Below are 15548 nucleotides of genomic sequence, written 5' to 3'. Positions count from 1 at the left end.
GTTTTTAAATTGATTTGAATGCTTTTATTGTCATTATACAAGTATACTGAGATTTAAAGCGTCACCACAAAGTGTAAAAATAACAACAAAGAAAAAATAAATAACCATTTGTCGGAATCAGGGGAGATTAACTTTAGAAAAATGTTCCTAATATATTACATAGCAATGGTCCATCCATCCGTAGTGTGCGTCTGAATGCGTGCTCGTGCACGTCATTCCCAAAACGCCCGTTCACGTGAACGTAAGCAGTGCGTCACTCGCGCGCCGTTTACCTTTTGATGCGCCGACCTCCACTTGAATTCCGGGATAGATGTTTCGATTCCAGGTGAGTGGCCTTTACCCAATACTAACCACGGCCTTTCGTGGACAAAGTGTTCGACAGCGACGCTTCATTTTAAGGCTGTTTGCGCCTTCCATTTGGAATCATGCCACGGCTACATTGGCGGCCTGTGAGGCAGCCCGCTTTCCTGCTGCCTTGAGCCGCAGGAAGAAGAGCAGAGAGCCGCCACCTTTTGCTCGGTGCTTCGCCTCACTTGTTTGGTACTAAACCACAGTGCTTTGAGTCGTTTTCGTCTTTCACGCGGGGTTCAAATCCCACGTTGGTGGTTTCTTCTCGGTTCGAAATCGCAGCTGCGTGCGTGATGTAAGATCACATTGGGATTAGCATTGTTGCTAACGGCTAACGTGGTTGCTTACCTGTTTATTGACATTGTGTTGGGAAATAAGGGGGCTCAGTGTGTGTCGTTTTAACGTCGTGTTTGTGTATTTGGGCAGGTGTTAACGTCAAAATGCGAAATTAAACCTTGCCAAGGGTGCGTTTTTACACCGGGATACCGTGATCGGTCATTGCAGACACTGTTATTCAACCCGTCGATACCTATTTCAGCGGGCGGTAACCGAGAGAGCCGTAAACAATCGTATTTTCAAATGTTATTCCGTGAGAAGCCTACACGGAATTTAAAGGTCAAAATACATGAAGTTATGTGCCTTTTTTTTAGTCATTTCACCATTTTTAAAGTGGAAAAAGTATCCGAATTATTTTTGACAACACGGTTACGATGATGCTAATGTGTTTGTGGATATTTCTTAGCTCTTTCCCATTTTGTAAACAATATCTCAAGCATGTTGTAGATTGTAATTTCTATCTTGAAAAATCTGGTGTCTTCTTTTCTTCTAGTCCTTGGAGGAAGACTGTACGTTGGAGGAGGAAGATGATGGACTGGTAGAAGAGGAGGAGGAAATTGATCAGTTTAATGATGATACCTTTGGAGCAGGAGCTATCGGTTAGTCAATCGCTGACCAGTTTTACAAATGTTTTGAATGGACAACAACAAGCAACTCACCCTTTATTCGCCGTTATTTTGTCCAGATGACGACTGGCAAGAGGAGCACAAACGCCTCGCCGAACTTGATGAGCGAGATGAGCTCGGAGAGGGACTTGGCTTGGGAGCCGTGGTGAAAAATGACCCCAATTTGCCTCTGGCCGATGATCCGTCCGCCAACTATGTCACCTCGCTTGCCGGCCATCTTCCCTTATACTCGGTCCTCCCGGGAGCCCAGCGCTCGTCCTCGTCTTCTTCTGGAACACATCAAACAGGTTGGTGACCTCCTTCAAAAATATCCTCGAATGGGATGCAAATGAAATTAAAACTTGGGCAACTGCTAGTTTTCCAATGAGAAAGTCCTTATCTCAGCCATAGATTGAATAGATTTGAAGCTCCTTATTGTTATCATACAAGTACAGTGAGATTTAAAGCCTCACCATAAAGTGCATGCATAAATAAGTAGTCATAAAATAACTATAAAAATGAAAATAAAATGGCTGTGTTTTTACGAACAGATGCAGAAGAAGGAAGACGGGAAGGTGACCTGGCCGAGTCGCTGGCAAGACTGGTCCTGGAAGCCGACCCGGCTATCGCCGGAGTCGGGGCGGCCGAGTTGCCCGCTTTTCCTCCGAACCAAAGGCTGGGCCAGGACTCCAGGTCCAGAGTCCTGCTTCCACCGTCCCCCGTGTCCCACCCGCCTCGACCTCACCTTCTACGTCATCCCAACCAACGGCCTCCGGGGCCCTCCATTTCAGGTAGCAATCTTCCCGGTTTGGTCTTATTGTCAAAGTTGTTGGACTGATGTATTTTGTCGGTTGACTGCAGGCCATCCCTCCCCATCCATGCTTAGTTATCAACAACAACAACAGCAGCAGCAGCATTTGCTTCGCTCTGTCCCTAGTAGCATTGGCCAGGTTAGTGTTTACCACTCCATTCCCTATCATGCATTTTGTTATAAAACATTATGATTTTTTTGCTAAAATGCAGCACAAAGGCATCACTTTCACCACCATCGGAGCTTGTTTTTCACCACTGCCAATCAATTTGTACACTCCTTTTTTTTTTTCTTTTTTTTTTTAATGTGGCTCAACCTCCACTCTTTTAGATGAACACCCGGAATATCTGGGAGAACAATCTGGGTTTTGGACCAGTCAGTGTGACTCCCGGATTAGTGACCCACCTGGAGGTGAGTTACTTTATTCTTTATTTGTTTTATTCAATGACTAATTTGGACTCTTTTTTTTCTTTTCAGGATAGTCCATTAATGTCAATCATCAAGGAGGTGGGCCTTCCCAAACGTCCATCCCAGGGGATGAATGACGAAGGGCGGGATTTATCGGAACGGGTCCCGCCTCCGCGCTCCACGTCTCCCGTGATTGGCTCGCCTCCCGTCAGGGCGGTGCCTATTGGCACTCCTCCCAAGCAACCAATGGCTCACTCCTTAAATCATCAGGTGGCTTTTCCCACTTTGTCTTTTCACTAAAGCAATTTTGACCTGACCTGATTTTTTTGTTTGTGTGTACAGATCCATCACCCCACGGCCGTTCACGTCAGAGCCGCCATCCAACACAGATACCCGCCTCCTTTCCCCGAACGTTTGTCTCCAAACACGCTGCTCAATTTTACCGTAAGCTTTTCATTTTTTTTCCAATTAATCCCATTTCTGTCATACACACCCACAAACGAGGATTTAGTCCAGTCTATTGGACAATTTTTTTTGCACGCCGTCTGAAAGTTGTTACTGTCACTTTAAATAAGAGAACTATTGACTATCTGAGCCTCACCCTGGCATCTCCCCCAAGAACTCGCCGCTGTGTCGTGGGCCATTTCCTCCGGGCGTGGGTCCAGTGCTGTCGCAGCTTCAACGGGCCCAGCTTCTCAACTCTCAGGTCGGTGGCGCTCAGTCGGCCTCAATCTTTCCCATTTCATGGATTCAACCACATTTCTCGTACGCCGGTGTGTCTGCAGGTGGGCGGAGTTCCCCGCGGCGGTCCGGTGCCGCCCCTGTTACCGGGCGGAGGTGGTTTCCGAGCCTTCTTCGGCGGACCGCACCCGGTGCACGGCCATCGGATGGGGCCCCCGCATCCTCTGAATCTCCCTCACCCTCACGGCCTCCCCAACCACATGCCGCTGATCAGGCACAACGCCACGCACCTTCACCCTCAGCACCGCCGCATACTCACCCAACGGATGCAGAACCGGGGCGGGTAAGTCCATTGTTTTTATCGTGGCGTGGAGAGAACATCCACCTGACCGCGAGAACTCGGCCTCCCCGTAGGGATCGAAGCCGAAGCGGGGGGGACTGGCGGAGCAGGGACCCCTACAGCAACTTGATGACTCAGAGTGAGAAGGAATGGGTCACCAAGATCCAAATGATGCAACTTCAAAGTACCGACCCTTTCCTGGACGACTACTACTATCAGGTGGGCCACAATGGGCTGGCTTCGCCCCTATTTTAATTTTCATTCAGCGTATTTTCTGGCATATAAGCCGCAGCCTTTAAATGGTTGAATTGGACTCGGTATGAGACTCCTAATTCACCAATCATCCATTTTCCTGGCTTATACGCCAGAAAATGTTGTAAAACTCAAAGGCATGATGTGGTAAAGATGGTCCGTAACTCTTTTGACTTTTGTAGCAATACTTTGAAAAGATGGAGAAAGAGAAGGACAGCGGCAAAAAGGAACACACCACCAAGCTCATCACTCCACAAGTGGCCAAGATTGAACACACCTACAGACCAGGTAGGTACCTTTTTCAAAACGGAGTCGACTTTAAACACTTTACATTTTTGATGACTCATAGTTTATGTCAAATGTGCAGCAGGAATGTATCGACTCGGAATAGAATTCTTGGAGCTGAGTTTAATATTTTATTTTATTTCTTTCTCAACAGTCCAGTTTGCAGGGTCTCTGGGGAAACTGACCGTTTCAAGTGTCAACAATCCGCGCAAAATGATTGACGCCGTGGTGACCACGCGCTCGGACGATGAGGTACATTTCAGTCTGATTTTTTTTTTTTTTTTAAGAGATGACCCTACTTTGTAATTTAACTCCAACCCACTTTGCATCCGCAGGAAAAAAGGGAGAAGCAAGTTTGGAATAAGAGACGACAGGTTCTGTACACGGTGGAAAAGGTGAGAGCGCCGCACAACCAAAGTTGGGCAAAATCTCGGTCCAACCCGGTTTGCCTCCCTTTTCAGATCTACAGTTTGCTGCTGGAGGTTCAAGACTTTGGGAAACGTTTTGTCCACGCGCCCGAGGAGGACAGGGAAGCTCTTCTGGAACGCAACAAAAACAATTCCCTGCAGCTCTGCCACTCTCTGCAGGAGAAGGAGTGGGACGATAGGTAGGAACCACGTAGACACTCGTCCAGCACTAAGACGGAAGACGTATTTTAAAGAATTGAACCCCCGTCGTCCTCATGGTGATTGTCTTTCTCCCCGAAAAGAGTGAGCGACGAGCGCTGCGTGATGATCATGTCGGTGAGGAAAGGCAAGCGGCTGATATCCAGGCTCCTCCCCTACCTGCCCCCCTCCCAGGCCGCCGCCGTCGTCATGGTGATCGCGCGCAACCTTCCCACGTTGGCCAAGAAGGACAAACAGGACCAGGTCAGGAAAATTGTCTAAACTTAGCTTTCTGGTACAATCCAGCCGGTCCGCTTACAAAATGAGTTGATTTGCCTTTTGTCATTTGGATTTTTTATTTTAAATTTGCTCCGAAACTCTTTAGAAATAATCCAAGTAATTACCAAAAATACCCAAAACATTTATTCGCCATTTCAATTGATAAGAGATGCAACGACAACTCTCCCACAACAATTAAAAAAAAACAAATGACAGGAATGTTTGATTTAGTTTGACGGTCCACCCCGAGCAGGTCCTTAGCTGGTTACTGGAGCCCGTTTCCACGGTGATCGTCTCCATGTCCAGTGCCGGCCTCATAGACTTGCTGCAGGAGCTTCAGGGCAGTGAAGGTCAACTGGCTGCGGTCTTGCAAAACAAGGTGCGCTGGTTTAGCCCCGTCTTTGCTCTTGAGATGGAATGCCTCCAATGACGCCTCGTTTTATTTTTGTCTTCCTTCAGTTTGGCGTGACGCTGCTCTACCTGATCCTGAGCGAGGGAGAGAGGATGCAAAGCTCCGACCCTACCTGTCAGCTCATGGACGACAATCGATGGTGACTATTTTTCTGGGACCTTTTTCACGTTCCCGGTCGCCCCTGGACGAATATAATTTTGAGAGCTGCTTTCAACAGTAAACTGTCATGTTGTCAAACGTCCGAGTACCCCTTTTTTCTCCTCCAATCTTTATTCAAGCGTTTGCTCTCAATGCGTGTGTCCAGGAGCGAGCTGGTGTTCTCCGTGGCCCGGGAATTGCTGAGCGTCCCGTCTTCGTCCTTGTCCTCTCCGCTCTACGCACCCGCCAACCTGCTCAGCCTCTTTTCGCGCTTTATCGACCGCCAGCGTTTGGACCTGTTGCAGGAAAAGCTCCAGTAAGTCTAAACCCAACGCTCAAGCCTTTCCCGCTTGGAATTCTACACCGTTTCGTCTCCATTTTGTCTCTCTCAGGCTCACCGACTCGTCCAGGTAGAAGTTTCCGTGGCCTCCATCCAACCGGGTTCACAATTGATGAAGAGCGTGTGTGTGTGTGTGTGTGTGTGCGTGCGTGTATGATATCATGAATTGTTTTAATCCTTGGTGTGTCTGTGATAACATGAATTGTGATTGCGGTTTAAATGGTCGTGAAATATGCTTTTCTAATCTTAAATCTTGTTTACAATTATGCTTATGTGGAACCTTAAAATTAAAAAATATTTCTATTATATAAAAAGTGTCATGTTATCTTTGGGAGCTATAAAACTTCTAGGATGTATATTAATAAACAAAACAATAAATACTACTGCTTACTTTCGGGAGCCTGTGGTCCAGTGGATAAGTTATTGGCCTCCCACCTCGGTGGACCTGGGTTCAAACCCTGCTTTGCTCTGTTTACCTAACTTTTCCCACTTGAACGGAACATAAAGTACTAAGTATGACCTGTGAGTGAAAAGAGACAAAACAATAAATACTACTATCTCATTCTGGGGAGTGGTGGCCCAGTGCTTGCAAAGATTTTCCCAATATTATTCAGGTAAATGAAAGAGACAAAAATATAAGTACTATTGCCTACTCTCATGGTGTGGTGGCCCAGTGGATAAGTCTTCAGTCTGCCACCTCTGTGGTCTTTGGTTTGAATCCTAGAACATGCAAAGATTTTCCCAATATATTATTCAGGTAAATGAATGAGGTAAAAGTACAAATACTACTGCTTTCTCCCACAGGGTGGTGGCCCAGTGGCTAAGTCATCAGTCCGCCACCTCTGTGGTCCTGGGTTCGAATCCCAATGCCAGCAAATATTTTCCCAATCTTATTCAGTTAAAAGAATAAGTTCTAATGCCTAAGTGTTTAAGTGTATAAGTGTAAAGTGTATAAGTCTTCAGTGGTGAATGAAGCATTTTGTCCAAAAAATGACTAAGTGTTTCACCCCATTTCCTTGGATAAAACGTTTCAACACCCTTGTATAAGTGGGGCACGAGTTGGTGTTGTGGGTTGCACACTCGCCTTTGCACCGAGAGAACGTGAGTTCGCTTCCCGGTGTCGGCGGTTCACTGACCAAGCAAGCGGTCGAGGGTCGGCCGAAGGCCGACCCGAGAACGCCTTTCGCACATACAGGTCCATCAAGTGTCTTCCGAACTGCCGAAGGCAGTTCGGAATATAACCTTTTGCTGAAAAGTATGACTAAGTGTTTAATAAAAATTAAAAAGTTTTTCTTTTTTTCTTCTTCTTCTTATTCCATTTTCCAGACCACTTGGTTCGGTGATCAGCCAAAGGGCGACAGCGGGAAGCGAACCCAGGTCTCCCCGGCGGGAGTCCAGTGCACTAACCTCTGCGCCAACCAAGTGGCTACACTTTCCTACGTCACCATTTCTGTGTCTTGAGTTCAAGTCCACAGAAACAATTAAGGGAAAATGATGTGTCCCAACCGGGACTTGAACCCAGGTCCCCCAGGGGGGACTCGGGTGAACATACCTCTGCGCCACCAAGTGACTACAGTTTCCTATGTCAGCATTTGAAGATCTTCACTGCAAATATATAAAAACAAAAAAGCCTTACTATACTATGTCGTTTTGTGAATTAAAAAGCCTTACTATACTATGTCGTTTTTTTAACAAAAAGCCTTACTATACTACATCATTTTTTGAATCAAAAAGCTTTACTATACTATGTCGTTTTGTGAATTAAAAAGCCTTACTATACTATGTCGTTTTTTTAACAAAATAGCCTTACTGTTATACTATATCGTTTTTTTTAACAAAAGAAGCCTTACTATACTATGTCGTTTTTTTTTAACAAAAAAGCCTTACTATATTATGTCGTTTTTTTAACAAAAAAAGCCTTACTATACTATGTCGTTTTTTTTAACAAAAAAGCCTTACTATACTTTGTCGTTTTTTTGACAAAAAAAGCCTTACTATACTATGCCGTTTTTTAACAAAAAAACCCTTACTATACTATGTCGTTTTTTAACAAAAAAAAGCCTTACTATACTGTCGTTTTTTTAACAAAAAAAGCCTTACTATTATACAATATCGTTTTTTTTAACAAAAAAAGCCTTACTATACTATGTCGTTTTTTAACAAAAAAAGCCTTACTATACTATGTCGTTTTTTTTAACAAAAAAAGCCTTACTATACTATGTCGTTTTTTTTTAACAAAAAAAAAGCCTTACTATACTATGTCGTTTTTTTAACAAAAAAAGCCTTACTATACTATGTCGTTTTTTTAACAAAAAAAGCCTTACTATACTATGCCGTTTTAACAAAAAAAGCCTTACTATTATACAATATCGTTTTTTTTAACAAAAAAAGCCTTACTATACTATGTCGTTTTTTGTCGTTTTTTAACAAAAAAGCCTTACTGTACTATGTCGTTTTTTTAACAAAAAAAGCCTTACTATACTATGTCGTTTTTTTAACAAAAAAAGCCTTACTATACTATGCCGTTTTAACAAAAAAAGGCTTACTATACTATGCCGTTTTAACAAAAAAAGCCTTACTATTATACAATATCGTTTTTTTTAACAAAAAAAGCCTTACTATACTATGTCGTTTTTTGTCGTTTTTTAACAAAAAAGCCTTACTATACTATGTCGTTTTTTTAACAAAAAAAGCCTTACTATACTATGTCGTTTTTTTAACAAAAAAAGCCTTACTATACTATGCCGTTTTAACAAAAAAAAGCCTTACTATTATACAATATCGTTTTTTTTAACAAAAAAAGCCTTACTATACTATGTCGTTTTTTTAACAAAAAAAAGCCTTACTATACTATGTAGTTTTTTTAACAAAAAAGCCTTACTATACTATGTCGTTTTTTAACGAAAAAGCCTTACTATACTATGTCGTTTTTTAACAAAAAAGCCTTACTATACTATGTCGTTTTTTTTAACAAAAAAAGCCTTACTATTATACAATATCGTTTTTTTTAACAAAAAAAGCCTTACTATACTATGACGTTTTGTGAATTAAAAAGCCTTACTATACTATGTCGTTTTTTTTTAACAAAAAAGCCTTACTGTTATACTATATCGTTTTTTTAACAAAAAAAGCCTTACTATACTATGTCGTTTTTTAACAAAAAAGCCTTACTATACTATGTCGTTTTTTTAACAAAAAAAGCCTATATGTCCGAACCGGGATTTGAACCCAGGTCCCCCAGGCTGGAGTCCAGTGAACAAACCTCTGCGCCACCAAGTGGCTACACTTTCCTTGGTCGTCATTTGAAGGTCTTGCCTACAAATACACAGAAACAAATACGTGAAAATATGTCCAAAGCGGGATTTGAACCCAGGTCTCCCACACGGGAGTCAGGTGAGTTAACCTCTATGCCACAAATTGGCTACACTTTCCTGTGTCATCATATGAAGATCTTGACTACAAATACATAGAAACAATTAAGGGAAAATGGTTCCCAGGCGGGATTCAAACACATCATTATTATACTACGTCTTTTTAATTTCTTATCTGCACGCCGTGGCCGATGGCGAGGGCGTTCCTCGGTGAGATCACGATGGGCACAGCGTCCTGTTCACGGAACTCCATGACAGCCGCCAGCCAGCACGTCTTGCGCTTCTTGTTGAGCCGTTTTATGAATTTCCATTCTTTTCTATACTATTTTTCTTCCAACAAGTTTGTTGTAAACCAAAGCGTTTGAAGAATGGAGTCAATTCACTCTCCCTGCCACAAGATGGCTGTTCAGACATGGGCTTGATCATCATCATGGAATTATCAAAAGCCTTATTGTCATCATACACAGCGGCGTGGGACCAAATTGGTGGTGCTCCTCCACAAAGTGCGCCTTCCCGGCAAAAGACAAAAAAGAACTCATCTGAAAATACAAAAATCACATCCTGTTAAGGTAAATATTAAAACAAACGGCCTCATCGGAGATATTATTGGTATCCATGAAGATTCCGGTGGTCTGGAGATGTCCTGAGGGACATTGCAGGTTGGTTGGCAATCTGCTGTGATGGATATATGGCATCTCCTCCCGAGAGCCACCAAATCCTGGCGCCTGCAGAAAAAGTTTGCCTGGTAGATGTCAGCAAACAACGACAAGACTGAGGTAACAAAATACCAAACTGAAGAGCAGGAGCCAGCTGCAGCCGTGCGCGCCACCATCTTGGATCACTTCCCTCCTTCACAGCAGAACGTTTGAAGAATTTCTGTCGTAAGATGGCCGCCAGTCACTTTAACCAACAACAGGGCCTCAGAGACTCCAAATTGACACGTACCCGTGGAGCACGCTGAAAGAGAGCAAACGCGGGCCTGCGATTGGACGATGGCACGGGCCGGCGGGCGTGGCCGACTCACCGCAGTTGTCTCGGGTGAACGTGAGTGGCTCCGTCACTCCTGCGGGACAAACATTTGCAGATTTTTTTCTTTGAAAATGATGTACGCTGAATATTGTACTCACCTTGATCCCTCCGTCCGTCCATGCCGTCCTCCCGTCCATGCCGTCCTCCCGTCCATGCCGTCCTCCCGTCCATGCCGTCCTCCCGTCCATGCCGTCCTCCCGTCCATGCCGTCCTCCCGTCCATGCCGTCCTCCCGTCCATGCCGTCCTCCCGTCCATGCCGTCCTCCCGTCCATGCCGTCCTCCCGTCCATGCCGTCCTCCCGTCCATGCCGTCCTCCCGTCCATGCCGTCCTCCCGTCCTCCCGTCCGTCCGTCCATGCCGTCCGTCCGTCCATGCCGTCCGTCCATCCATGCCGTCCGTCCGTCCATGCCGTCCTCCCGTCCATGCCGTCCGTCCGTCCGTCCATGCCGTCCGTCCGTCCATGCCGTCCTTCCCTCTGGGAAAAGTGTCCAAAAATCCACGGAAAAAGTGTCCAAAAACTTGTGGGAAGAAAAGTGTCCAAAAATCCGTGGGGCAAAGTGTCCAAAAACCACGGGGAAAAGTGTCAAAAAATCTACAAAAAATGTCCAAAAATCCACAAAAAAATTGTCCAAACATCCGTGGGGCAAAGTGTCCAAAAATCCACGGAAAAAGTGTCCAAACACCTGTGGGAAGAAAAGTGTCCAAAAATCCGTGGGGCAAAGTGTCCAAAAATCCACAGAAAAAGTGTCCAAAAACCTGTGGGAAGAAAAGTGTCCAAAAATCCGTGGGGCAAAGTGTCCAAAAATCCACGGAAAGTGTCCAAAAATCCGTGGGGCAAAGTGTCCAAAAATCCACGGGAAAAGTGTCCAAAAACCTGTGGGAAGAAAAGTGTCCAAAAATCCGTGGGGCAAAGTGTCCAAAAACCACGGGGAAAAGTGTCCAAAAATCCACAAAAAATTGTCCAAAAATCCGTGGGGCAAAGTGTCCAAAAATCCACGGGAAAAAGTGTTCAAAAATCCGTGGGGCAAAGTGTCCAAAAACCACGGGGAAAAGTGTCCAAAAATCCACAAAAAAATTGTCCAAAAATCCGTGGGGCAAAGTGTCCAAAAATCCACGGGAAAAGTGTCCAAAAACCACAAAACATTGTCCAAAAATCCATGGGGCAAAGTGTCCAAAAATCCGTGGGGCAAAGTGTCCAAAATTCCACGGGAAAAAGTGTCCAAAAATCCGTGTGGCAAAGTGTCCAAAAATCCACGGAAAAAGTGTCCAAAATCCTGTGGGAAGAAAAGTGTCCAAAAATCCGTGGGGCAAAGTGTCCAAAAACCACGGGGAAAAGTGTCCAAAAATCCACAAAAAATGTCCAAAAATCCGTGGGGCAAAGTCTCCAAAAAATCCACGGAAAAAGTGTCCAAAAATCCACAAAAAAACTGTCCAAAAATCCGTGGGGCAAAGTGTCCAAAAATCCACGGGAAAAAGTGTCCAAAAATCCGTGGGGCAAAGTGTCCAAAAATCCACGGAAAAAGTGTCCAAAAATCCACAAAAAAACTGTCCAAAAATCCGTGGGGCAAAGTGTCCAAAAATCCACGGAAAAAGTGTCCAAAAACCTGTGGGAAGAAAAGTGTCCAAAAATCCGTGGGGCAAAGTGTCCAAAAACCACGGGGAAAAGTGTCAAAAAATCCACAAAAAATTGTCCAAAAATCCGTGGGGCAAAGTGTCCAAAAATCCGTGGGGCAAGGTGTCCAAAAATCCACGGGGAAAAAGTGTTCAAAAATCCGTGGGGCAAAGTGTCCAAAAACCACGGGGAAAAGTGTCCAAAAATCCGTGGGGCAAAGTGTCCAAAAATCCACGGGAAAAGTGTCCAAAAACCACAAAGAAATTGTCCAAAAATCCATGGGGCAAAGTGTCCAAAAATCCGTGGGGCAAAGTGTCCAAAATTCCACGGGAAAAAGTATCCAAAAATCCGTGTGGCAAAGTGTCCAAAAATCCACGGAAAAAGTGTCCAAAAACCTGTGGGAAGAAAAGTGTCCAAAAATCCGTGGGGCAAAGTGTCCAAAAACCACGGGGAAAAGTGTCCAAAAATCCACAAAAAAATGTCCAAAAATCCGTGGGGCAAAGTGTCCAAAAATCCACGGGAAAAAGTGTCCAAAAATCCGTGGGGCAAAGTGTCCAAAAATCCACGGAAAAAGTGTCCAAAAATCCACAAAAAACTGTCCAAAAATCCGTGGGGCAAAGTGTCCAAAAATCCACGGAAAAAGTGTCCAAAAATCCACAAAAAACTGTCCAAAAATCCGTGGGGCAAAGTGTCCAAAAATCCACGGGAAAAAGTGTCCAAAAATCCGTGGGGCAAAGTATCCAAAAATCCACGGAAAAAGTGTCCAAAAATCCACAAAAAACTGTCCAAAAATCCGTGGGGCAAAGTGTCCAAAAATCCACAAAAAAACTGTCCAAAAATCCGTGGGGCAAAGTGTCCAAAAATCCACGGAAAAAGTGTCCAAAAATCCACAAAAAAATGTCCAAAAATCCGTGGGGCAAAGTGTCCAAAAATCCACGGGGAAAAGTGTCCAAAAATCCGTGGGGCAAAGTGTCCAAAAATCCACGGAAAAAGTGTCCAAAAATCGCAAAAAATTGTCCAAAAATCCGTGGGGCAAAGTGTCCAAAAATCCACGGGAAAAGTGTCCAAAAATCCACGGGAAAAGTGTCCAAAAATCCACGGGAAAAGTGTCCAAAAATGTGTGGGGAAAAAAGTGTCCAAAAATCCGTGGGGCAAAGTGTCCAAAAATCCACGGGAAAAAGTGTCCAAAAACCACGGGGAAAGTGTCCAAAAATCCACGGGAAAAAGTGTCAAAAAATCCACGGGAAAAAGTGTCAAAAAATCCACGGGAAAAGTGTCCAAAAATCCGTGGGGCAAAGTGTCCAAAAATCCACGGGGAAAAGTGTCCAAAAATCCGTGGGGCAAAGTGTCCAAAAAATCCACGGAAAAAGTGTCCAAAAACCTGTGGGAAGAAGTGTCCAAAAATCCGTGGGGCAAAGTGTCCAAAAAACCACGGAAAAGTGTCCAAAAACCACAAAAAATTGTCCAAAAATCCGTGGGGCAAAGTGTCCAAAAATCCACGGAAAAAGTGTCCAAAAATCTGTGGGGCAAAGTGTCCAAAAATCCACGGAAAAAGTGTCCAAAAATCCACAAAAAACTGTCCAAAAATCCGTGGGGCAAAGTGTCCAAAAATCCACGGAAAAAGTGTCCAAAAACCTGTGGGAAAAAAAGTGTCCAAAAATCCGTGGGGCAAAGTGTCCAAAAATCCACGGGAAAAAGTGTCCAAAAATCCGTGGGGCAAAGTGTCCAAAAATCCGTGGGGCAAAGTGTCCAAAAATCCACGGAAAAAGTGTCCAAAAATCCACAAAAAACTGTCCAAAAATCCGTGGGGCAAAGTGTCCAAAAATCCACGGAAAAAGTGTCCAAAAACCTGTGGGAAAAAAGTGTCCAAAAATCCGTGGGGCAAAGTGTCCAAAAATCCACGGGAAAAAGTGTCCAAAAATCCGTGGGGCAAAGTGTCCAAAAATCCGTGGGGCAAAGTGTCCAAAAATCCACGGGAAAAAGTGTCCAAAAATCCACGGGAAAAAGTGTCCAAAAATCCGTGGGGCAAAGTGTCCAAAAATCCACGGAAAAAGTGTCCAAAAACCTGTGGGAAGAAAAGTGTCCAAAAATCCGTGGGGCAAAGTGTCCAAAAACCACGGGGAAAAGTGTCAAAAAATCCACAAAAAAATGTCCAAAAATCCACAAAAAATGTCCAAAAATCCGTGGGGCAAAGTGTCCAAAAAATCCACGGAAAAAGTGTCCAAAAACCTGTGGGAAGAAAAGTGTCCAAAAATCCGTGGGGCAAAGTGCCCAAAAATCCACGGGAAAAAGTGTCCAAAAACCTGTGGGAAGAAAAAAGTGTCCAAAAATCCGTGGGGCAAAGTGTCCAAAAACCACGGGAAAAAGTGTCCAAAAATCCACAAAAAAATTGTCCAAAAATCCACAAAAAAATTGTCCAAAAATCCACAAAAAAATTGTCCAAAAATCCACAAAAAAATTGTCCAAATTCCACAAAAAAATTGTCCAAAAATCCACAAAAAAAATGTCCAAAAATCCGTGGGGCAAAGTGTCCAAAAATCCACGGGAAAAAGTGTCTAAAAACCTGTGGGAAGAAAAGTGTCCAAAAATCCGTGGGGAAAAAAGTGTCCAAAGGCTCCGTCCGGGAAGTTGCGCAGAGTCAAGCCGCTGTCCATCGGGTAGATGTCAATAGTGCCATAACTGGAAAGCCAGAAGTAAGAGAGTTTGGTATTCTTCATAAACAAACAAACTTATTTCTATGTACACTACAACCAGTGAAGGCTAATGACTCAATCCAAAAAATTCGCAATTAACAAAAGACTTTTTGGCATGGCGTCTAGCCCATTCGCACCGACAAATAAGTCAAACTAAATGAAAGAAGTAAGAACATTACCTTAACTAGCTGCTCATTTAGCATCCGCAATAAAGTATAGCTACAGGTTAGTAGCACTGAGTGAACTCTGTTGACATAGCGATTAGCCCTTCTCGGCTAGCGCTAGCCTCGTTCTAATCGCTAATTAACGTGATTTTTACATAAAATAAAGACAATTTAAACCCCATAACAATAACCACCACGTCAAGAACACCAATTAGTTGCTATTAAAACTTGAACAAGACATAATTTAGCAAAATAACATTACAATTTAACATTGTACGTTTAGCCTTAACCCTAGCTTACTTAACGGAGCTCAACATGGCGACCACAGCTCTTCGCCTCAAAATAAACGCACAACTCTTCACCTCAAAATGAACGCACATTTGTTCGTTATAACAAGTAAGCAACTCGTAAGATATCAAATAATTCATAAACATTGTTATTTTACCTGACTGACGGGCAATCGTCTTGAAGTACAGTGCGCCAAGCACCTGAAGTCACTTGAACGTAATGAGCGGCCCCGTTGTTGATGTCACCGTGCCCTGCAATTAGCTGGCAAACCGGTAGGCTGGGAAATGGCTCCAGCAGCCTGCATCGTCTGCCTGGAAAAGCGGCACGGAAAATTATTGAATCAATGAACGATTTATTTTGTAAAATTGCATTATTAGACAGCAAGATGTATAGCGATTTTTACTGTAAAGTTTTAAAATAACAATTCGCAACGACGTTCAACAGGTGGCTCCGTGGCGCAATGGATAGCGCATTGGACTTCTAGCGGTACGAAAGATATTCAAAGGTTGTGGGTTCGAGTCCCACCGGAGTCGACTTTTTTTCCTTCGAA

The 15548-nt window shown here is 43.9% G+C and overlaps 1 protein-coding gene, 1 long non-coding RNA gene and 1 other non-coding gene across 6 annotated transcripts; 2 read left to right on the top strand and 1 right to left on the bottom strand.

Moving 5' to 3' along the window:
• The first annotated feature begins 186 nt into the window (after nt 1-186).
• patl1 (PAT1 homolog 1, processing body mRNA decay factor) lies at nt 187-6402 on the top strand. Its single transcript, XM_077719539.1, has 20 exons — nt 187-325; nt 1178-1283; nt 1370-1597; nt 1841-2080; nt 2151-2239; nt 2431-2511; nt 2578-2778; nt 2851-2952; nt 3128-3214; nt 3294-3532; nt 3604-3748; nt 3964-4069; nt 4221-4318; nt 4402-4461; nt 4528-4673; nt 4776-4935; nt 5204-5329; nt 5410-5501; nt 5667-5816; nt 5893-6402. The coding sequence occupies exons 1-20, from the start codon at nt 311-313 to the stop codon at nt 5912-5914; spliced, it is 2493 nt and encodes an 830-aa protein (XP_077575665.1). The 5' UTR covers nt 187-310; the 3' UTR covers nt 5915-6402.
• Nucleotides 4957-10463, bottom strand: LOC144198493 (uncharacterized). 4 transcript variants are annotated; one of them, XR_013326725.1, is made up of 8 exons: nt 10339-10462; nt 10157-10274; nt 10000-10087; nt 9103-9936; nt 7393-7445; nt 6494-6560; nt 5611-5796; nt 4958-5543 (listed from the first exon to the last, which is right to left on the bottom strand). It is a non-coding gene; the product is annotated as an uncharacterized LOC144198493 (long non-coding RNA). The 4 variants fall into 4 exon arrangements; XR_013326724.1 differs by having other exon boundaries at nt 4957-5796; nt 10005-10087; nt 10339-10463; XR_013326723.1 differs by having other exon boundaries at nt 4958-5796; nt 10339-10463.
• A 4981-nt stretch (nt 10464-15444) lies between these two features.
• On the top strand, nt 15445-15531 carry trnar-ucu (transfer RNA arginine (anticodon UCU)). Its single transcript is given in 2 exon segments — nt 15445-15481; nt 15496-15531. It is a non-coding gene; the product is annotated as a tRNA-Arg (tRNA).
• Nucleotides 15532-15548: the final 17 nt, after the last annotated feature.

The sequence above is a fragment of the Stigmatopora nigra genome, chromosome 6, assembly GCF_051989575.1.
Source record: "Stigmatopora nigra isolate UIUO_SnigA chromosome 6, RoL_Snig_1.1, whole genome shotgun sequence".
In the NCBI taxonomy this organism is placed as follows: Eukaryota; Metazoa; Chordata; class Actinopteri; order Syngnathiformes; family Syngnathidae; genus Stigmatopora; species Stigmatopora nigra.
This window is presented reverse-complemented; position numbering and strand designations above follow the sequence as displayed.